Source organism: Dermacentor variabilis, chromosome 3, assembly GCF_050947875.1.
Source record: "Dermacentor variabilis isolate Ectoservices chromosome 3, ASM5094787v1, whole genome shotgun sequence".
NCBI classification, from domain to species: domain Eukaryota; kingdom Metazoa; phylum Arthropoda; class Arachnida; order Ixodida; family Ixodidae; genus Dermacentor; species Dermacentor variabilis.
The window spans coordinates 33773525-33797822 of NC_134570.1; the positions used below are offsets into that span (position 1 = coordinate 33773525).

The following is a 24298-nucleotide window of genomic DNA, read 5'->3' on the forward strand; positions in this document are numbered from 1 at the left end:
TTCCGCTCTTTTTTGCAGCAGAGGTGACGTTTGCAGTACGTACGCTGACCAACACCACTGTTAGGCTGTGCTGTTACGTAACGACCGTTATTTTTCGCATATCACGTTAGAGACACTGCTATTCGAGAACGCGGATTGTGTTAAAACATTCTGTTGCGTTCTCCTCAAGGGTGAGAAGGGCCCGCGACTCGAGGACGTAAGAGGAACACCGTGGAAAGAGTCCGTATTGTTAATTCTTAAGCTTGCGTAGCGGCGTATAACTGAATACGTATGTAGACGTAGGTCAGCTTCGGCGATACACGTCAGCGATTCGCGACGCTGCTTCCACGGAGCTCCGTGCGACGGCGTAATGGTGCGTCGTCATGAGCGTGCCCAATTCCTTACGCCTGTGGCCTATCTGTGCATGTGCGTGAGTAAGCGATTTGTTGATTGATGCCAACTCTTCTTCGAACTATTCGTTTCTACGAGCGATGCGAAAACTTGCGGCATGCAAAGTGGCGTTCGAGAAAACCGTTATCGGAGTCGCGACACGACGCAGCGGTCGTCGCTCAAACGTCGCTTTTGTGCTTTTGTGCGTCGACGTTCATCTCCAGCCTCGTGTGCCTCGGTTTCAGCGTTAAGGAATAAGCTTCCAGCTTTTCTTTGTGTTTTTCAGTCGTTGTTGTAAACAACCGACTCGCTAAGGGACTGCAGTTCGACTTTGTTTCACATCCGTCGACTTTCAGGCGGATTTATCCCTTCGCCTATGCTGAAGAACAACAATAAGAAGAAATAACGCAGGCCTTCATAGAGCTGAATTTTATCCACCATTGTGCCTATTGAAAACGCCGTCGTCAATCTCGTGCGACCTCATCGTTGATCCTGAGACGAGTATTTGATTACTTCCATCGGAGGCAGATGTTTAAAAAAAGAGCGCAGGAAGGAAACATCTCGTGACACGCTCTGCAATATTCCCTATATAGTGCAGTGTGCGACAGATCTCTAAGAATGGGTAGATAGCAGGGCTGCTAGAGCACGGACGAGGTGGAGAGCCCCGCGGAGTGATCCCGTTGTGAGATTTAGCTGCAGCACGATTTTATCGCGTGTTTCATTAACTATTGGTTCTGCTTGGGGTCCACCGGTGCCAGCTTTTACGGAATTAGCAGCGCGGTCTTCAATCTTGCTTTTCCTCCTCCGTTGTGTGCTGGGATGAAGCTAGAAGTCGGAACGGTGTTAAGCATCCAGGCAGCACACCATATCTGCCAACCGTATACCGTACCTGTCATTCACATGGTTTTCCCATTTGCAGTAGAAAGTATACCGTCTAAATGTTTACTCGTCTGTAGTATTGGATTGGTGGGTCAGCAGTCGAAAGCCGGTCGCGCGCTTCTTCGCCTGGCGCCTAATTTGATTGCAGTATGGGCTTAGGGTACCGCGAGAAAGATTTCAGGTCAATCTATCTTGCTATGTTCCATCGTGAACGCGGACTGAAACAACAACATCGTCTGGAGCACAAAAAAGACAAACAAACAAACAAGCAAGCAAACTAACAAAAACATTTCGTTCATCCTAGTCGCAAGCAGTCGCCCCCCCCCCCCTTTCTTTTTTTCGTGTTTCCGTCCGAGGATTTAGTTCGAAACCAATTCTCTTTCTCTCCCTTTCTTTCTTGTTTTTGGTGTGTGTGTGTGTGTGTGGCAAAACAAAGAGACCGACAAATAGATTTCCATTGGCTCCGGGTTGACTAAAAGGTTGTCGCAACTTGTCGCTATGGCAACGTGGTCGAAATTCAAGGCGGCGCTGACCTACGCGGGCAACCCGAAACTCAGCGGTTTTGACTGAAAACCGTGAGCATGAGGGAAAAAAAAGTTAACGCGAAGCTTTCTTAGCCTCTTCCTGCACTTTGGAGATGTAATTTACCCACCATCGACTGCGCCGATGTACACTAACGTGAAAATTTCGCTCTCCCGAAACTCATAGAAATCATGCATGCATATATATATACACACACGCAGACGAGCACGGGCGCTTCTCATCACGCAAGTGTTGTCACGGCGAGTGCTCGCGGTCATCGAGTGGACTCGATTCATGCGTGTCTTATGCTGGTTTAGTTATAATAAGCTAATGCTCACTGCACTTTATACTGCCCATAACACTGTGCGCCTTATTTCGTATAATATTCCGATACATTGTTGTTGCTGTCAATGTCTCGCCTTTCGGGCGTAATGCCAACATTTTGTTGATTAAGTTCGCGGATTTATCGCTCAATTAGAGCCCTTATATGCCGCCTTCCTGAATCTCAGGTTTCAAATTCTAAAGAAAGAAAAATGACAAGAGTGTTTCTTTTTGTTGAAGATTGCTTTCAAGAGCCAGAGTGTTTAGATCAAAGCGACTGGCTCTTACAGTTTCACCCGTATACGATCGCTTCCGTTTCATACGTGTATAGCAGAGGAGGATTATGTTTCTCCACAGAAGGACACCACGCGCGCATTAGCATTGAAGCGGGGTCTCTCGCAGGCCGGCATAATTGGAGCACTCTGGCTCTCCACTGAACGCGGAATATTGCGGGAATTTCGGGCGCGACATGCACGGACGAATGTCCGTGGCACTCGTCGACGTTCACTGTGTAGTTCGCATTCGCGTCTTGTTTACTGAGGGACTTGCGTGATTCACATGCCGCGTGCAGAGCCGAGCTGCGTTTGTTTTGTAAGTGCTTCAGTGAAACCGGGCAGGAGCAGGCCATCTCTATATAAGCCGACTCCAGCAAGTCGACTAATGGACCGGGCATCAACGCAGGGAATTGCGCGGAGGCGTGCGGAATAATTTTAATTAACTCTTGGAGTTCCGGCGCCTTGCTCATTCAATACTGTACGCGTACAGGTTTGTGATGCGATGCACGGTGTATGCATTCCACGAACACTGCACTCTATGTTTGAGTGTGCGATTTCGCTGGACATTGTTCACCTTACGGCGAGATAATCTACGACCGCCTCAGTTCTATACGGAAATATACAAGGGGAAGGAAGTCTAACGCGTGGTAAACTGGAACAACTTTAAGCTAGCGCGAAGCTACGAAGGATACCCATTGCGTGTTTCTCAGAAAGTTGTCGCAGGTGAACAATTCGTTCCGGTCTGGGTGTCGAACACGGGACCAGCGACCTTCCACGGCAGTTGCTCTACGACCAGCGAAGACAAACGGAAGACTAATGTTTCCGCGCTTTGAGTTATCGATTAATTCGGCATCTCCGTGCCAACTGGCACCGTCCTGTGCAGATATGACGTAAGAATTCATTTCACTGGATTATATTCCTTTCTTGCCATCCGTAGTTAACTGCCGGCCGATCTCGGTGAAAACGTGGCCGGATCGCCGCTCAGACCACCCACGAAAGCGAAAAAGAATGACACTCGAACAGAGTCGTTACATCATCCCGGTCCTGTTTAGCTCATATGATAGAGCGACCAATCCGGAAGGGTGCTGCTTTCCAGGTTCGATCACCAAGTAGTGCAATAATTTTATTTTTATAGCAATCATACGAATACTCCAGGTGCATTTTCGCCGCCGTCGCCGCCATCGACGTCGCCGTGATGTTACGTATAAAGTCGAAGTGCGATAACGGTGTGGCCGCGCGCCGTATGCTGTAGGTGCGAGTGAAAGCGCGCGAGGGTGAGCCAAGGATTTTGACAGCTAGTGTACGCGCTCATGGATTGAGATGTGTTTCTGTGTGCCTGTGCTTACGGGACACCATGCTCGTTAATTTAGCTAATAAGCGAATGTTTCCGAGTTTATATGGCTGATGAAACTACTATCCTTTCTTCGTATATAGTTGTCTACTAATTTGGTATCGTGATCGACGCTTCTCCTTTCGGGCAAAACTGCAACTTTCTTGTTCAACCACGAAGATCTTGTTCTGAGAAACTCGTGTGGGCTTTCCCTTGGAATTTCGCGCTGCTCTCGGATGGGTGGCGTTTCCCACCTTTCCTTAAGTGCTCTCGCATGGGCGGCATCCAAATGCACGCCTTAGCGAGAACTCTCTCCGGTTAGCAGAAACAGGATCTCGATGGCCGTTTCTTGTTTGGCTGCGTGCACTGGAAGCGATTTGGGAGCCGGAAAGACGTCATCGAAGTAATGTTTTAGACATCGCGTATGGTGGCGTACAGTGCAATGGCGTTAAAGGGAACACACTGTCATTTCATACTGTTTAATCACCTTTCTGTTTTGCACTGAAAAACAGATAAAAATACGTCTCGGGTACGCAGAGCTGGACGGCTCTGGCTGGCCAAACAGCAAGCATCTCAAATATCGTAGTCTGCCCCGGAATAAGCACAGGGGCTACTTATACGCAGCCACGATGTACTCGGTTGCGGAGAATGCAGCGACCAGGCGCTAAAAGCGCGCCCGCAACTTACACCACCGCACTTGTGTCAAGGGCGACGGCCAATCGCCGCCGAGTGCTATGCGGAGCTTCATACGGCCAGTTCTCCAGGTCTGGAGAATATGTAGGACAAAAAAAAAAGTCACAAACAAACCTGAGCGAACTCTTGAAGGCGTTGATATTTGTCGGCATGTTTTTCTGTTGTGCCTCTTATCCTGCGACTCATTTCTGTCTTTATTGAACGCTCACATTCGCTCTAGAAAACATACGTGCGCGTTGTTTCCAGTGAGCGGCAGGCCAGCTAACATGGGTCCGAGGAATGCAGACACTGTTACGCGAGAAAGAAAGGGAAGTGCCAGAGAAGGACAGACAAGGACAGAAGGGAGAGGACGACAAAGTCGGAGAGGATGCTATAGACAGCGCAGGACGCAACCCTGCGTAGCAGGAAAGGACAATGCAGAGACGTACAGCACGAGACAGTGCAGCAGATGATAGTACGAAGCAGGACGCTATACGGCTGAATAGGGCGTATCAGTGTTAAATAGTGTAAAGCCGGACGACCTAGCGCACAGCAGTACACTTCAACGAATGGCAGTCCATATCGAGGCAGCATAAGAGAAAGAATCAGGACGTGACAACAAACTGGCATTTGCAGAGTAGGACGGTGCATGACAATGGCTGTGGTAAGTCTGCTATAAATTCACAGCCTCTTCGAGGCACTGCACCTCTCCGCAGGCGTTGGACAGTCTTGACCAAGGCTTCACACGCATTCGCACGATCAGTGGCGGCGCGGTGCCCTCACGATAACGATGGTATGTAGGAGGAGCGGGAAGCGTCCGGTACAGGCCCGCCAGGTGGAATCGATAATGTATTTCGGGGCGTCGCCAATTGATCGGCCGCGAAGCCCGCAGCAGTGACCGCGGAAGAAGTTCGGTAGTACGCCGTTATATGCACGACACGCGTGGGCCCCCCCATAAATGCACTCACGCAGCTTCGGTTGTGGCGTCTTAATAGCTACTGCGCTCTGGAATACTCGACAATTCTCTCAACGATGGACATTTCATTGCGTTTCTAATAAGTATGTGCACGTGAAACTTGAGAACTGTCCACATGTGCTGAGGAAGCTAACAAAATATTGAAAATATGTTTTAATACATCCGGAACTGGTTTAACATGTGTTATGCGCACTTAATGACAATAAAGGTATGTATAAACAAGAAAATAAATGAAAAAGGCAAGCGAGACATTTATTATGGTCTCCTAACCCGTTCGCTATCGCTCAAAAAGAATGTATGCAGTGGTCTTCGTGGCCTGTCCCGAGTAGTAATTTGGCCATGGGCCTATAAAAGAAGCCTTTCAGAAAGTGGCTGGTTGTTGATGCGTGCCAAAGATCCCAAGATCTCGCCATTAATTGTCATTGTCGCAAGTACAGCAGGCACTGACAAAGCGCATCGTCTCCCGCATGGCGCAGTTCCCGTAGTTCTGGTGGTCTGCACGGTCAGTAAGGTTTTGGTAGCGTTGATGTAAAGTCACGCCAAGTCTCAATCTGTGTTGAAGGCTTTCATGGCTTCTTTGGATGCTGCCTGATTGAGGATACCCCACGGAAAGTAGAGGACAACGATGAGGGATGATTGGAAAATACCATGTGATAAGCACGTTCTGCCCAGTCAGTGCAACCTCATCATTGCGCCTGCCAATTGCACAGATTATATATGTACACACACGCTATCTATACACACCGCACTATATCATCATCATCATCATCATCATCATCATCATCATCATCGTCGTCGTCGTCGTCGTCGTCGTGAGCCTATCTTATGCCCACAGCAGGACGAAGGCCCCGCATTCTCCAATTACCCCTGTCCTGCGCCAACCGATTCCAACTTGCGCCTGCGAATTACCTAACTGTATCACCCCACCTAGTTTCCTGCTGTCCTCGACTGCACTTACCTTCTTTCGGCACTAATTCTGTAGCTCTAATGGTCTACCGGTTATCTACCCTACGCATTACATGGCCTGCCCAGCTCCATTTTTTTTCTCTTAATGTCAATTACAATATCGGCTATTCCCGTTGCTCTCTGATCCACACCGCTCTTTTCCTGTCTCTTAACGTTACGCCTAGCATTCTTCGTTCCATCGCTCTTTGCGCGGTCCTTAACTTGTTCCATTCACACGAATAATTATATAAAAGCACGTATATGTGCATGAAATAGCTACAGGCATCGTGGCTCAAATAGCACAGCTCATATCAGTCAACGACCGACATCACTACATCAATTCACAGCCTTTTGTCCACACTGGCTTCACGTCAGAGTCTAAAACAACTTTTGCCACTAGTAAAATCCTTGGAATCTTACTAGGCTCCGAGAAAGGCATCCTCAAAAAGCGACCGCAAATCTATAGATGACGCAGTTGCTAGATCTGTGTTCGTCTTAGTCGCATACTATGGAGGCACACGGGACATATAATGTATTATCTCGAGAACAGAACAGGGAAGTAGTGAACAGTCGCCCAATCTGTCAAAGAGCTGTCGGTAGTGGCTGAAATGTTGTTTGTAGGTGACGGAGACGGCTTCTTTGTGGACACAGAGAACTAGAGAGCAGGAGAGAGCGAGAGGTTGCGTTCAGAGTCACGCAGGGAGAATGTCGCAGCGCCCGCTCTTGCAACTAAAGCACAAACATTGCAATGCGGTCCTTGTTGCGGTTTCTCCCGAGCCCAAAACATGGCTTCTCTATTCTTTCTCACCTTGCTTTTTGTTTGCTTTTTTCTTACTGCTTATGTTAAAACGAACGCCGCAAGACGACTTTCTGGAGTGACAGCGACGTCGATTATTCGAGCGCTGCTTACAGGCGATCGCTCCTGAGGGAGATTGAACTTGCGTCAATCACGCTCTGACGGGGGCTGATGAGACGCTGGCGGGCGTGCTGTCAATAAGGCTTTGGCGTCGTTTTCAGCAAGTGCCAGGCTTCCTTGCCCGTGCGAGGTGTTTTATTGCGATAACAATGAGTAGTAATTTGATACGGACACTCCAGGCGCATTTCTGCCATCGGCGTCGCCGTGATGTTCCGCATAAAGTCCGAGGGCAATAACATTGTCCTCGCGCGCCGTACGCTGTGTGAGCGAGTGAAAGCGTGCGAGGTTGAGCCGACGATAGCAATTCAATCTTGCGCGCGCAAGGGAGAAAAACGGGGACGAAGCGCGAAGTCTTCCGTCGCACGCAATGTGCCGGGTGAAGGGGGAGTGGGGGGGGGGGAGCGTCTACTTAGGTGGCTGCGTATGGCGCCGCCGGGCGGGATCTATCTTGAAAGCGATCTGCGATGGGCACAGAGTCTAGCCGCACACCAAGGACCGATAGCTTCGTGTTCGCAGTGTTCTCGCCACTTTAGTTAGCGTTGAAGCGAGACGCAGCGCGAAGGTCGATTTGCTTGCTCTTGCTACCGCGCTTCCTCACTCCAGTGTTTCGACAGCGAGTGTCGGCAGTCGTTGAGCGAGATGTGTTCATGTTTCTTTGTACACGCGTGGCACCATGCTTGTTGATTTAGTAAGTGAATGTTTAAAAATTTATACGGTCGGTAAAACTAGTACCCTTACTTGGTTACTTACTTACATAGCTGTCTACTAATTTGCTATCGTAATCGATGCTTCGCCTATCGGGCGAAACTGTGGCTTTTTTGTTATCGTATGTTCCTTGAGGTATTTACATATCTTCTCAATATTTACGCGCGCAGGTATCAGAAGGCGTCTAGTTTCACATCCCGGAATAGCTCGCTAAGTTTAGCGGGTACGTAACCAGAAAAAAAAAAATGGAAAGCAATACCTTGCAATTATGTAGGACGCTCCACTAGTGCAAATTTTTCTACGCTCTTAAAATACTCTTTTATGCCTAACTTTAGGCATACAAGAACATACATGCTCTGAATGTAGGAGGCGTGTTTCTTTTATTTGAGCACTACAGTTAAGAACGTGTTTTCTTGGCGAACTTTGGTGCACTAAACGTGTCACTTATGATTAAATTAGATTAAATTTAGCTGGGGGAGCATGTTCAGAGGTAACAGCATGTGCTGTTCTATGATTAGTTTGCCGCCACCATTGCCAAAAGGGGGAGCCAAGGCACACTTAAGCTGTCGTGTAACTTGTTTTCTTCTTGCTAGCCTTTCACAATATTTTTTGTATTATAATGAATGAATTATTGAACGTGATTCCTGCTACTCCATCTCAACCCTATGTGAATGATAAATCTAGAGCACTATAAGGTGAAAAGAAGCAGTAGTTGAAGAAAACAGAATACGTGGCCGGAAGCTTTCTCGGCTTGCATGTAGTGCGGCAACTTTCCGTAATTTAACATCAGTAGCCGTATATATATATATATATATATATATATATATATATATATATATATATATATATATATATATATATATATATATATATATATATATTTTGTCATCTGCTGCTAGTCTCGTCATTTCTATATCTGCGGCCAATTACCTCGTGGTTATAAAGTATGCGCCATGTTTCAAGGGATCCACATCAGAGGGGCGGAAACGTACGTGAGAGAAGCGAGGGTTCTTGGACGGACATTACACGTCTGTGAACTGTTCTGTTACTTCGTAATTGTTAATTTGTGAAAACTTTTGAATGTAGCGGTTTCGTGTATGTTTCGGTCTAGATGCGTACAGCGGCTGCCTTCATTACTGCGTTGAATGTGACGTGTTGTGTATTATGTTTGTATATTGTTCGAGTCCGTCGGCGGCTAAGGCTTTCACATAGCCGAAGAGCCAGCCTCTACCAGATTTTACTGTTGGCTCAGCAGTTTACGGTGCGCGCATGTAAAGCAATCGGATAATCCATGACGACGATATAAGGTGACAGGATCGATGATACGTGGAAGGGTGTGGGATAAACATGAGGAGAAAAGTATCACAGAAGAAGATTCTGGTTGGAGTTCAGAAGAGCTGAAAAGAATTAAAAAAAATAAAGAAAGGAAGCTGTAGTGACTCTGTGCATGGGAACCGAGTTTAATTTAGAGTCCCTGTCGGTCCCTGCATGGAAGACGCCCACTGCGCGCTGACGTGCGTCCTGCAGGACCTTTAATAAAGTTTATCCAATCCAAAATCCATCCGAAGTATGTCCATCTGACAGCGAATTATCGGCACTCGAACCCGGGACCTTTTCCTAAGCGGCTGTAAGTCAAAGCCATTTTTTTCGCTGTACAGCTGGTAACTATGACGGATATTCTTTCTTGGCCCTGTTAATCAGGAAAAATAAGTCATGCACCGCAAAAACAGGAGCTTGTCCAAAACTAATAAATGAATGGGTTTCGATCTGCTATGCCCTTTGTTTGGTAGGAGAAGTCAGGGACACGACCCTCTAATTACTAGCTTCTCTGTCCGATCCTTAGTCGACCAGATCAGGCATGGCGACGGCATCGTCGTATTGCGCTCTTTCCATCAGACCCGCTACTTCCTATATTTACGACGGGTTGCTGTTTGCTGAAAGGTCAAGTGCGTTTGCCTGTTTATTGTTTTCCCCCTTATGGCTGCGAGATTTACGACAAGGGCGCAGCACGGCCTCGTGGCGATGGCGCTTGCCAGCCGCGGTCTTAGCTCAGGCGCGTAGGCGCACACACTCGCACACTTGCACACACTTGCACACACTTGCACACACACACACACACTTGCACACACACACAAACACGCACGCACACGCACGCACGCACACGCACGCACGCACGCACGCACACACACACACACACACACACACACACACACACACACACACACACACACACACACACACACACACACACACACACACGCACACGCATGCACGCATGCACGCACACGCACACGCATGCACGCACGCCCACACACATGCATGAACCGCCAGCAGGCACTGGGCAATAGAGAGCTTTAGGTGCGCAAGCGTTGGGGCCAGCTAGCGCTTGGAGCCACGATACTGCGAATGCTCAGTACCGTCTGCGCATGCGCATTACTGTGGCCCCATGCGCTAACGGGCCCCAGCGCTTGCGTCCCCCTACTAAAACTCTCTATTGCCTTGCGTGCAGAGGTGAACAGAGAATTTAGGAATTTAAACCTACAGTTTCCTGCGAAAGGCCTTTCGCACTAGCTTTGACTAACAGCACTTCATACATATAACACGTTAGCACATTATAGGTTGCGCCGAGCGCAAGCGAATATGCCGGTGAATATCGCGTCTTTCTCTCCCTGGGTCTTGTCGTTCGCTGCCCTGCGCCAATGAGGAACGCTAAAATCCCCCCATATACATGCAAAGCAGCCAAGTGCTACATACCGTCACGCTTGCTGTAAATAATTATTTCTTTTTCATGGGTGTGCGGAAGCAGCCTTCCTTTATTGCTGTCAGTTGAACGGTGCCGACGCTTCTCGCGTTCTGCGGTGTTTTGTTTGTCTCACCACTCGAGCACCCTGTCTCAAGCAACTAAAATTTAGCAAGAGACACACATTACGAATGCAAACCGTAGTAACTGTGCAAGCGCCGTACATCATGTTCACAGCAGAGGCAACTTCGACGTCGAACGAACACTCAGTCAACAAACGAAACAGATGAACAAAAATTCAGTGCCATTCCACTCTTAAGGTGCATGACCAGCGAAGCTGTGTATATATTGATGACTATATTGATTTAATATGTGGTGATTACTATATTGATTTGAATAAAGACCATACACGTGACTTCGTGATTCTAACGTTTTTTATTCTGTTTTGTTACCATAGTGATCATCGCGTTATGGCCACTATGGTAGACGGCCATGGGCTGAACGACGATGCTTGAAAGATCTTCAGCAAACGTCAAGTCTATACATGACCGACGACGCGTAGTTGGTACATTGACATGTGTATAGCATCAAATGCAGAACCTACCGTCCTCGCAGTATTCGGGGTCCCGACAGGCATCGCGCATACGCTTGGCGTTGGCGGCCAGCTCGTCGTCGGTATCTTCATTCCGCCGCCGCCGTGCCCATTCCCGTTTCTGCTCATGCCGCCTGTCTTGGAGGGTACGCTGCTCTTCCTTGGTGCACCCAATACGTGTCCTATCCATAGCAGGGCCACGACGCAACTTATAACGTCGCTATGCGATGTTGACGTCACAGTAAAGAGGCGCACACACAACGCCGGAATATAAACGCGCCTTTAACGTTTATATTCCGACGTTATCTACGCGTGGGCGAGCGTTGCTCGACGCCAGGTGTGCCGCAGTGCTGTACTTAGCTATATCGATTTTTGGTCTACGTGAACCTCTTCTACGCACGCAGAAAAAAACTGAAACCTAGCCTTATACAGATTAGCTGTAAAAAGAAAACGCGCACGCGGACGGACGGACAAAGGTGTGTTCTCAACACGTTCTCCACGTTCACGTCACTGCGCAATAATGTTCCTAACATTATATGTTAACACGTATGTTACAAGCATCTTAGAATAAGAATAATACTTCAATCGATTCTCGAGCCAATGTGAGGCTATGACTACACAAAACAAAACTCATCCAGAGATTCGGGTCTCCAGCACTCTTCGTTACCATGCAGGACCTCAAGTCATGGTTCCACTATGCCAGCATGTAGCATGGTCCAATGGTACAATTACGCTCCCAAGTTCAAGGCCACCCATTCAAGAGAAAGTTTGTGCTACATAGACAGTCTCATAAAGCCGTGTTGCACATGGGGAAAAAAATCAGGTTAAGCACCTTTCTGACTGTATTCACACGCCTATATACGATTTCTAAAACTACCCCAGTGAATTTGCTACAAGTTAATTTAGGTCGTGGTTGATGAGGTGAGCGCCTTGATCTTGCGAGTTTGGCTTACGGTAGGTAGATTCTTATGCCAGAAGTACGAATGTTCTTGGATAAGCAAACTTGCCCCGTGGCTGACCCTTGCCTCGCTGCATCCTTGATTGACACTGCTTCTCCTCGCTTCTATGTAATCCTCTCACATTGGCCGGCACTTCCCGAATTTGCCGGAAAGCTGTGCTCGGGGGCAGCATGCGTATAGGTTGCTCGTACGCGCCTACCGCCAAACGGTCACGCTCTAACGAGTGTTCGTGCACGGGGCGTTCTGGCTCCCTCGCTACTCCTATAGACTAATAGAATCTATGGGAGAATGGTTCGAGCATACCGTACACCTCCGAAGCGTCCGCGTTGGCCCGGCACTTGGGCGCTTGGTCCGGCGTAAACGCGTTAAGCGCTGGCCAGTATAAGCTTATTCCGCGTGCTTTCTCCCGTTAGGGGGCGAAACCGTCGCACCGTACACACTGGACGTCCAAGGCGTAAGGTGACCACGGGAGGAACTGCCGAAGGTTTGTTTGGAACTGCCCGAAGTGTTACTCTCAGCCTGCGTGTGTATCGATGCGCGTGCGAGTAATTGGATCCCTTTCGTTTCACTCCCTCTCCACCTTTTCGCTCGGCACGTCGTGCCTCCTCCTACGGCGCTCGTCATTCGATTAGGGGTTCGCTTCCCGACGCCATTGCTCGAGCGGGCTGCCTGTGCGAGAGATATAATGAGCCTTGACACGGGTGCACCGTAATTAGGGCCAGTGACGGCTTTACGGGCCGGAGAGGAGAAGGAACGAGGGTGCGATTAGGCGGCGTTTGAAGTGGGAGCCCTTATATGGCGATGCCTTGCAGCGCTCGGGCCTGCTGTGTAACTTTTGTCTCGCTTAAACTGCGTCCGGTGATCCTGAAGCCCAACTGTGAGCGAGAGCCAATTAGAGAAGAGAAATCCTGTAGTTCAAAATTAAATTTTTTTTAGAAAACATCGCTGGCCCCTCAGAAGCAGTAACAAAGGAGGCAGGGATACAAGATTGAAAAAAACAAAAATAATAATGCGATGAATGGTGCGGAGAAATATAGAAGTGCGTTGTAAGCATGAAACAATCATTTTTTGTACTAATGTGGGTTATTGCTACTTCTGGTAGTTGTTAATGCACAGGCGTGTGCGAAAGTAGCGTCATTACGCACGTGCAAGTCAGGCTGTTTCAAGCATTTCGTCATCGTTCACTTAGCGACAAAGGTGGTTCGTTTGAGTTAGCCAGTGTGCAAGGAAAGAAACATGCCGAAATATTCCTCCTATCTTTGTGACGAGTAATTTATCCGTGACGACGTCTCAAAAATTGTGCCGCTAAATATTGCAGGTGTTGCTTAGGATTAAGAGATAAGTGGCTTCTTAATTGAGAAATAATTTAACGGCGTGTGCTCTCATTAGGTTAGTCAAATAATCGTCTGGGCAACGTTCGGCCGCAGTCATCAGTTTTCTGCAAGTTTTTTTTTCTATATTATTGCACAAATGCTTGGCTCAGTCTTATTACTCTTTAGTTAAACCGTGTCACTGTACAATGTCGTCATTCCCAATAAAAGAGAGAGAACAGAGATGCGAAAAGGCGGAGAGATATAACCATTATCATCAAACACATCAAGAGAGGTTACCTGCTCGTACGGTCGTTTGCGTTGTTAGAGGCATTACGTTTTTTCTTTTTTTTTCTTCGTTTGATTCTGCCCTTTTCTCGCTATATATCTTCACTATACCGGGAGGAAAATACAAGGACACCTATACAGGATTGACCGAGACCTGTCGTCACTATAGGCACATTTTCAAAATACTTGCTTTCGCTATGACGAGGTACTGTTCATTAGAGGAACCCAGTCTACGTAATATAGTCCACCCTCCATGTAATACCTTAAAGAATGCATTTGCGGTTAGAAAAAACCAATGCATTGCAGATTTTTTTTCCTTGTGAAATCGTGAGTGCACCCTGTCCTCGCATGACACGGTGAACGCGGCGTAGACCTCTTATGTGTATCAACAATTCAATTTTCAGTCGTCGGGTGCTACTGTATGTGTAACACAGAGTGACAAATACTCGTATTGTATGTCAGCGTATAGGTACATGAGACACAGCAAGACATTGCGCGTTCAGGCAGATTTCGGGCGATACCTTAACAAATATTACAACTAATGACTTGGACACGAGGACAAGAACAGTGATTGGAAAGTAAGTGGACTCCGGCCGAAGGAAATTCGCCTAAACAGAATTGCCGGATAAACCGGACAAGGGTACCAACCTGGGTTTGCCACCCATGGGAACAGTGTTAACGAATTTCGTTTAAACGGAACGATTATGTTTGTGAACTCAGGTAAACCAAAACTGAAACCGAAGCTGCACCTGCCTCATCGGCTGTAAACTTCATATTAAACAGGGTTAGGCCGAAAAGAAGTTCAAATAGCGATGCCATACAGTCAAGAAAGTCCAATGTATCAGTCATTAGCGCTGTCGTAGCGTCAGCGGCTGCTCTGCAGTGTTCACGTTGCCTAGTTCGTTCTTTGGTGCAGCGTGATGGTGACATAAAACCGAGAGCGCATGAACAAACACCTTGTGCAATACTCCAAAGCAGAGATACTCCAAACAGAGTGCAATAACGTCTTCTTTTTCACCATCATGAAATTAAAGCAGTCGACGCTTTTGAAACATATTTTTTTTTCGTACTTATTGCGTCTTTCGCATGAACGAAACGTTTGATACAGGGAACTCTACTTGCTGCCCCTTCGAGTTCCCTTTAAGCGGAGTCTACTGTGTTTATCGTCTTCCTAGCAGTTGGTCGCATTTGTCGAATTTCTACAGACGACTGCAAAGCTTTATTTGAGCGCCTATCTAACTCACATTAGACCGCCTGTTGATCATGTCCCGAACATATATATTTTTCTTCTAATTAAAGTGGCCTTAGTTGTAATTCCTGCCCGCATCGTGCGCAATTGCGCAGTGTACCGCGCAGTGACAGGCGGCGCTGTGCCCGCTTCCTCTCGTCGCATTGATCGCTTTAAAACGTCTCGTAGCTCTTGCAACGCTGCATGCTTCTGTAGGTATAGGTGTTCTAGAGTGTATTAGTTTGTGTCTGCTTCAAACGAGTGTTGTCTCTCGGGCATCGTGAGTTCGAGAGAACTTTTCCTAATTTTCTAATTGGCCACGGACCCGCCGGCCGTTGTGCTGCAACATCGTTTCTCGCTTGAACGGCTTTCGGTTCGTCGGTATATTTCGTTGTTCACGCTCGTATGATGTCCTCGGGCACAGCGGAGGTGCCGATGCGTATCGCGAACATTGCACTGCGCATGCGCGGTGCGCCATTTACGGTCTTTGCGAACGTGTTCGCATTGCGGAACCTGGCAAATGCGTGCAATACGCTTGGACGCAGTTAATTAATAGCCTCTTTGTCGAGAAACCCGAAGTACGTGGAAGAGCTTCACAAGTTCAACAATGGCTTTGCGCGTCTCGACAGCCCACCGTTGCCGGAGGACGTTATTTTAGGCCCTTGGCCAGACGCTCAATCGAGTTTCAAGGCCATACAGGCGTTATCGAAGTTTTTAAAAAGTACGGGCGTGGACTGTGGGCTTTGAGCATGCCAAATTGCTTGCCATATGTTTTACGTTTTCCTTCTCTCGTCATCGTCACCCATCATGCGCTTCTTTCTTCCCTCTTTCCCTCTTCCCCTCTCCCAACGCCGAGTAGCTGGCGTTGGGGGAATGAAAGAGAAATGAAACCTCAGGCGGACTTCTGCGTTTCGTATCATTGAACTTTTCTCTCTCTCTCTTGCCGACAAAGTGACCTCCCCCCCTTTTCCCCTCTCATCCCCATGCGCGCACTTGTGCACACACTAGTAATGATATGACAACCAGGAATATTGCTGAGGCATTTTTGTTTGTTCTCTCTTTTAATAACTGTGACATGTGCGTAAGCTATCCATATATATCGTTATTACGCTGCGCATTTTCATATAGGCAGTACTTGATCCAAAACCACGTGCTCTTTTTTTTGTTTTTTTTTTGTTTTCATGTTATTTCTCTGCTACGGGTATCGCCGATATATGTAATTTTTGCTTCGAATAAATAAGTTTTAATAAGCGCTTGTTGTATCTTTCTCAGTATAGGCGTCTTTTGTTCTTGCGTCAATACCTAAAAAAATACTGTCGAGGGTTCAAATTAACACGTACGCAGACGAAGCATGTGGACAGGACGAGTGCCGTTCGTGTGTTCGTGTTAATTAGCGCCCCTCTACTAATTACTACATTTCACCAACGAGTCCAGCTGAATGAATATCGAGACGGTGAATGAATACCGTCTAGCCCTGCAGCTGTCCACCCTGCTTCTGCGCGTGTTAGTGCTTTCGAAGTCCGATGCACCAAATAATTACCTGCCCGAGAGGAAGCGCTATAATTAATTAAAATTACGAAACTCGTAAGCATGCAACCCTCCAGAATGCGCTCTAATGAATTCTGCGCTGGATTAAACGAGCAACATGCGCGGCGCGTTCTGGTAGGGCACGTGCTGGGCAGGTCTACTACCCATTTTTTTTTTCTTTAATGCTTAACGGTTAGTCCGCGCATGCGTCGTAAATAACGCGCACTGACCACGAGGGGCACGGGCCGCATTTGATCCTCACGCGTACGGCCTCGTGATGATGGCGAGATTATTGTTTAATGAAGCGTTTTAGGCACGCGTAAAAGCACACTGACCGCCAGTGTAGTGGTCTTTCGCCGGGAGGCGGTGTATTCAACGACGCATAGCACTTCTTGATGGGCCGCAGGCCGCACACAGTGGACCGATGCCGATGTTAGCTATATATGAGGTGCGTTGTAAACGAGGCACAGACTCTAGCTGGAAATTAACCGTGCTCGACTATTGGATGTCGAATGAGAAACAAAAATAAATAAAAACGTTGGAAAACGTTGCGTCTCGGTGTACTCCGCCCAGTTGAGCCATTAAGGTATGCGCATGGTTAGAGGGAACTGTAGCAGTGTGTTACTCGATGTTCTCGCCAGTCGTTTTGCGTCGTCTTTCAAAGCCTTTATTCGTGAATGAAACTTGCACGTTGCGAGACCTGCGAGCCGTTGAGTGATGCGTTCGCCGCTTTGTGTCGCAGGGTGGAGCCTCTGGAGGCGGAGCTGCGTGGCGTCGCCGCGGCCGTGTTGCCCGATGCGGCTGAGCCCCTTAGCGCCGTCATGCCTGCTGCTGCTGCTGCTGCTGCTAGCCGCGTTCGCGCCTTCAGCGCACGCCAGATGGGCGCCAGGTAGGTGTCACCTGCCTTTACAAGTCGGCACTTATACGCAAACGCTTTGCCGGTGCTTGTTTTTTTTTTTTTTTTTTGGCGCCAGAGAGGGGGAAGGCGAAAGCCTGCGCGCTCAAGAAAAATTCATTAAATAACTTGACATTTTCATTCGAAAGCGTTGTCGCACCTCAACAGTCCTGACATACTCTCAGCCCCCGCACAACGCCTCAGTGTTGCGTATCACTGCTTTAAGGAGTTTATTTTGGTTTGGATGAAGAACACCTGCATCTCGATGTCAGCCAACCCTTTGTTTCTTGAACTCAAGCCCCTTCAAAGAAGCGGCCGCAGGCTTCCTTTCCCGTATTTCTCAATGCGTAGGTCCTTTCTGTTGTCGTTTTCCTTCCGCCGCGCGTTCGCCCCACAGACCACTTTTAGTATCCTCTATGTTGTCCAGTCAACGACGGATTTTTCGGACTCCCTAGGGGCCGCGAGAACGTCCGAAAAATCAGTCAATTCGAAAAAGTGAATGCATATCTTTTACTGCCCTAAAGGGCTCAAATCGCCATCGGCCCATTTTAAAAGGCTTACGAGTACACTAATTGAGCATATCGGTGCTCGTGCTGTGACAGGAGATAGCGTGTGGACGCGTGTACAATTAAGGAATACATACTGTGTCCCGTGACAGTTGACTTCCTGTTACACTTGCTTTCTCCCACCAAAGGTCGTGAGTTCGAGTGCCTTAATTAACTATATTTTAATTAACGTTGCCTTAATTAAGTTCGCCTCAATGCCAAAGGTTGTGGGCTCGATTTCCACATAAGCTCGAGGGTTCGACTCCCAGCGCAGTTCGTCGGTTCGAGTGCCTGAATTAGCTCTTATCCTAATTAACTTTGCCCCCTTTTTTTGGCATGGCGAGCGATATCGGAGCCAGCTGTGGAAGAAGACGACGACGAAGAACGCGCAAGCAGTGGCACGAGCGCGTGTCTGCGCGATGCGAGCTCACATTACTTTCTGTACCGGACGCGGCGTTTTCCAGACCATCGGGCGTACGAACTACTTAAGGCGCCTTAACAAACGTCTGCGTCTACTCGGTCAATTCGGTTGACACGCGCGACCCAGGCTGTAATCGCATCTGAGGTGTGTCGAGACCTGTTGTCATGATCCTAAGCGTTGTTAGGATTGGGGGTTCAATCCCATCGCTCGTGATCCGTTGTCAAGATTGGAGTCGGGCATGAATTAGAAGGTAGCTGGCCCATGCCGTCGTCCAACTTATCCACGCTGAGGACGTTGATGAAGGGAAGGACTGCCTCTCATCGAGAGCGAGGAATATGGGTTTACTTACAGTATTTATATCAGTCTAACATGACTGCTTGAGAAAGTACATCAGTCTAACATGACTGCTTGAGGGAGAGTGTCAGTCTAACATGACTGCTTAAGAAAGTGTCTCGAGCATCCGCACAACAGCCGTTTATAAACACTCGGTCCTCCCCCGACTTCAAGGCGGCGTAAACGTTCGTCCAGTCATCGTAAACACGCCGCCTCTCCGCGGGACGGTTTACACACACACACACACACACACACACACACGCGCACACACACACACAAACAGGTGCACGCTCCGGTGCCGACGTCAGAGGGGCTTCGTAGAACTCAGAGCCGACCCGCGCAGTGCGCCCGTGTAGCCTTTGTCTTGCGTCTTGGTCGGCGCGTGGGAAGGGGTGTCCGACGACGTTCCCGCGGCAACTCCCCCTCTCATAGTAGATCAGGTCCGCGTTGGGGAGTTCGGTAACAATAGTTGGCCCGCCGAACTCATTCAGTCACAACGGCAACGAGGCTAGAGCGTAACGGTGGCGGTTTCAGCACAAAGCCTGCTTCGCCAAACGCATTCTAGCTGAAGCGACGGAGAGTGGAGTACGCGCGTATTGCATCCGACACAAAGCCGACTTAGTCACGCCGTGGCTAGAGGTTGGCGGCGGCGCTCCAGGAAAGTTGCGGCCGCTGTCGCAACTGGACGGCAAAAACTTGCACTGCAGCTGGCCGTTCTTAACAGCATCAACTACACGTGTAGCATGTATATAACGCACAGTCATCCGAGTTTTTATTGGCGGAGCTGTGGTGCCGCGAGAGTAAATTCTAAAGACCCCGCTATAGTTGAAAGCCCTGAAAGTGGGCAACTGAATCCGTCTTTATATCGCGTATTCGAGATCGTGTGAGTTGTGTATGCGTCAGCTCCCGACCGCAGACTGCACGAAATTTCTTTATTAAGGGAGTACTGACATGATATTTTCGACTCTACGTTTTCTTGCGTGAAATGAAGGTCCTAGCTGCACCTATAAGCCGCAGAAAAAGATATGACGAGCCTGAAGACGCCCTAAATGAATTATTATAATAGCTTTTTCTGTACTACCAGTTTCGGTTTCGTTTCCCAGGAGGCCAATGTGTCGTGGGGTCATGATGTAGAAATTGGTCACGTGGGAGCATGACATAGCGAGGTTTTGTCACCCGCTGATGCTCGCTCGCTCGCCTCCTACATGTTGCTACTTGTGAGGGCCGATGACGCCGCATAGCAGACGACTGAGCAAGCCGGATCAAGTGTCAAAACGTCACGTCTTGCTGCCACGTGACCACCATCTGCGACATCATGACGTCACGACACCGTGGAAACGAAACCGCAACTCGAAACTGGCTAGAGAAAAACTATTATAATAAATTATTTAAGGCGCTCTGAGGTTTTGCGAGTATCTTTTGTAGGGTTTATAGGTCTACTGGACCTTCGCTTTATGCGAAAAACTGGGGAGTCGAACATACCATGCATCGGTTTGTCTTCACCACGGCATTGAATTATCCTCTCCATCAGCTTTCCCTGGCCACAGCAGGTCGCGTCCTAAATTGCAAATGACTAATTATCAATCTCTTTTCGGGATTGTCGCGCACGCAGCCATATCGTTGTGATTGGTTGCACTTTGTGTATGCCACGAAAATTGGAGCCGACATGTATTGGAGCGTGATGCGGTTATGAAAAGGCACGCATGACACGGTCCGGCGCATTTTGCAATCCCTGGACAATCAATCAGTGTCGCTGCGCAGTTTCTCGCACGAGAAATTGACTTGAACTACACTTGAATTCTCCCCTTTCCCTCCCACCCCCGCCTCTGTCAGTCAAGCGTAAAAGCGGAGTGAAAACTATATACCGAATTGCGGGTAACTCGCTGCCAGTCAAGCAAGGCTGGCGATGGTTTGTTCGTGGATTGCTCGAGGCCTGCCGCTGCATGCGCGGCTAACTCGCCCGCGCTTTCCAAGGGGGTCGCACTTTCAGACTAACTTTAGAGCCCTCAGGGGTGCGCCGTGAGGGGCTGAGTGTCGGGCTGCCCTTCCCTGTAACTGCGTTGTCACGCGCGCTACTCGTCTACTGCCATCTTCACCGCGCGCGCACTCGCACAGACAAGCGTGCGACGAGACGGTGGCGCTCGTGCGTGCCAATCTGCGCGAACTTCTATAACTGTTCCTGGCGGCGTCGCGAAGATCGCGCGGGTCGATTATTTCGGCCGGCGCCATTGAGATCTCGCGCGCGCGTCTGTGTTTGTTGGATTTGTTGCGAGGCCTATAGCGGGGTCGCAGTCGGGCGTGTCTCAATCCTGCCGGCCGTCGTGTCACTTTTGGGAACGACGCAGGCATGTGCCGCGCCTTCCCTTGCGTTTCCCGGTTGTGGTGTGCCTACACCAGACCCGCTTCTCGACGCCAATGGTGCACAGATATTCCTGCAACCTCTGGCCGGCCCTTCTTATCCTTTCTTTCTTTTCTTTTTCTTTTTTCGCAGTGCCCGTCCCGCTCGGGCATAATGCCAGCTGCATATGCCGCGGTGCGTGAACGGAACGTCCCTGTGGCGCCCGATACGCCAGCAACAGGGCTACTGGTTATCACGTTCCGATTTGTAGTCGGCGGCTTTCAACTGCACGCCATGAGACGCGGGGGTCTCACTCCCAGATTTATCTCCGCAGTATTGTATAACGCACCGTGTATAGCTGTGGTACAACCACCCTGCCTTCCGTGTTAGTATCGTCTCTCAGCTTCTGCAGCCAACTCGATTATCGGTAACCTATGTTGTAATTGATTTACTTCCTTAATGACTAGATTACGCGATTAGTTGTCTGAATTATCTATCTATTGATTGAGCATTTACTCCTGGTAACAGAAAAGCTGATGGTTCTCCTCAGAACGTGCATGTTCCGCTTGCGTGTTCACCACCGCTTTATGAGTGCTGCGTAGGCCTTCATATGCAGACGCCGTGGACAGCGCAACTATCTCTTCCAACAAACTCCCGAGCTAATCCGCACCACAAGAGAGAGCTGTCAGCACTCTGCATTCCCAGGTGGTCTCGCTGCCAGAGACTGATTTATCGCAACGCTGATTCGCTTGTGCGATTAGAGGACAACTGACACATTTAACACATAATGTGCGGTAGCCATGCGCAGTTAACCAAGCACACCAAAAAGCAGAAGTAGCGAGGGTTCTTTTGACGCAAGCGTGCATTTATTACATCCGCATCCATTCTTGCCAGGCAAGTTAAGGAGAGCGGTCTGCACGTCAGTTCCTCGCTGTCGCAGTGAAAGCCTTGGTACCTCATTGTATTCGTTGAAGTTTCGTACGTGTATATGTTTGTGTGTGCGTTCGTGCGTACGCGTATGCATGGGGTCGGTGTTTAGGGTTGAAGTGCCTCGAGCGTACTGTCCATGTGAGGCTGAAGACGTCAGTCCTTGTCACCACTCAGCGCACTTGACCGCACTTCACCGCCCTCCATAACACTCTCGCACCCGGTTGCCGCCAAGGGATTGCTGCCCTATACCAATACCAGGCCATTTTTTAACCCACCGCGCAAAGACCATTAATCTGCTCAGGCTACGCATGGGGTGCTACGTTAACATATCACGTCGCCAGCACCGGCAAGAACGGGCGCCGAGCCATTTATGCCCGGCTTGTCAGTGAATCGCTCGAGCGCTCTTGGCCCGCTGGCTTAAGAGGAAGCTTTAGCTCCGGTGCTTCTATCTAAATACATGTCAAAGGAGAATTCGTTTTTCTCGGCAACCACTGCACCAACTTTGACGAGGTTTGTTGCATTTAAAAGAAATAATTAAAATCTAGTGACTGTTGGTTTCGAATTTCCGAGTTAGGTCGTCAATACCTTATTAAAAATTGTCGAAAATCGAACATTTTCATAAAACGAAACTACCAAGTTTACAACTCTGTAACTCAAGAACGAAAAAAAGATAATAGAATTCTGTGAATTGCATCTAATAGTACATCTAAAGCGGACAAAATTGATATGTCACACATGAATATAGAAAATTTTACTAATATGGAAATACAGCTTTTGCAAAACCATTGTAAACAACGCAACATATTCACGTAAGATGTAAAATGACATATCGAATTTGTCCGCTTTGAATGATCTAATGGATGTCGTTTACAAAACCGCGATATCTGTTTTTGATGCAAAGCTATCAATTTGTAAACTTCGAGCTTCCATTATTTTTTTCAAACTGTCGAATATTTGAAAATTTGTTTAACAAAATTCAAGCCCTAAATTGACATTCCGCTTCCAACAGTCACTAGAATTTACCTTTCTCTCTCAAATGCAATAAGTTTCATTAAAATCGGTCCAGGGGTTATCTCAGAAAAACGTTTTTCCCTTTTACATGTATTCGAATAGGCCGAATCGGAGTTGGGTCCGAGCTAAAGCTTCCTCTTAATAACAATTGTAATTTCGCGTGTTTTCGAACTGCGGCCTGCTCAGGTGATAATGCGAGCTTGTGCCCCCTTCTCCCGACTTGAAGAAATCTTCGGTGACAGTGCAATAAAGCCAACTAGTGCTGCAGTGCGGCCTTGTCGGTATGACAGCTTCGAGTACGATTGTAGCGCATATGGACGAGTGGTGTCTGTGCTAGATTTATCGTTAGATTGGAGTTTATTTTTGTCTGTGGAATAAGTGATTGCGCTAATGCAAGTGTTTTCTGATGCGCGAGGCAGAGGGTATATAATTAAGGCACGGTACCCCGAAATAAAAACATATTGTTGGACGTTAGCGCTGTGTCTTTCGCGTGCCTTCTTACATCCCCGCCTAAATGTGCTACAATAGTACTTCAGTAAAGTGCTCTGCAAACACCTGCGGCACTTTCTCTCGTTAGTGTTCAAAACTAAATGTTCAACTTAGCAGGCGACAGTCTCGGAAGCCTGGTTTCGCGCGGGCCAAGGAGGGGGAAGGGGGTGGGGGGATGGCGTTCCCTTCGAAGTAAGCTTAATAAAAAGGGGGAGAGTAACTTTAAGCAAATTTATGTCACGTACAGTCGAATAACTTTATAAAGAAGTGATTGGGGTCTCCGAAAACGTTCGTTATAGAGGTCACTTCGCTGTAAAGGCCGTGTACCGCACTGCTTACAAGAATAAAACCGGGACGCAATGATCCCTTCGTCAGCCAGGTCACCTTATTGTAGATAGCTCGACTGTACCGTGTGTCCCAGCTAGCGTTAGCCAAGCTCATCGACGAAAACGCGGTGCAAGGTACACTTATAATACCTATGGTGTTTGGTTGCCAGATGTCTGACGACCGAACGCCATATATGTCTTAAAATCGTATATTGCACCGTGCGTCTCAATTTTTCTCTCTTTCCTTTTTTCGTTGAAGAGCTTGGCTAACGTTAACTATATAGTCATTCACTATATAGTCATTCGCCTTTATGCATGGCACGAGCAGAAACTGACTCCGCACATTCATTGTTCTCCCTGACTACCGCAGTGCCATGCGCTCTATGATTGGCTGTTCTTTAGAGGCTTGCGCCACCCTTGAGGCTTTCAAGGCAATTTTCCGCGGGACCATTATGT

General features: G+C 48.3%; 1 protein-coding gene across 1 annotated transcript in view; it reads left to right on the forward strand.

The window, feature by feature from the left end:
* The first annotated feature begins 387 nt into the window (after positions 1-387).
* LOC142575388 (uncharacterized) overlaps positions 388-24298 on the forward strand; it is a 209542-nt gene continuing 185631 nt past the window's right edge. The window contains exons 1-2 of the mRNA XM_075684725.1: positions 388-409; positions 17297-17443. Of these exons, the coding sequence (XP_075540840.1) occupies positions 17350-17443 (94 nt within the window). The 5' untranslated portion in view covers positions 388-409; positions 17297-17349. The remainder of the gene's footprint in view (positions 410-17296; positions 17444-24298) is intronic.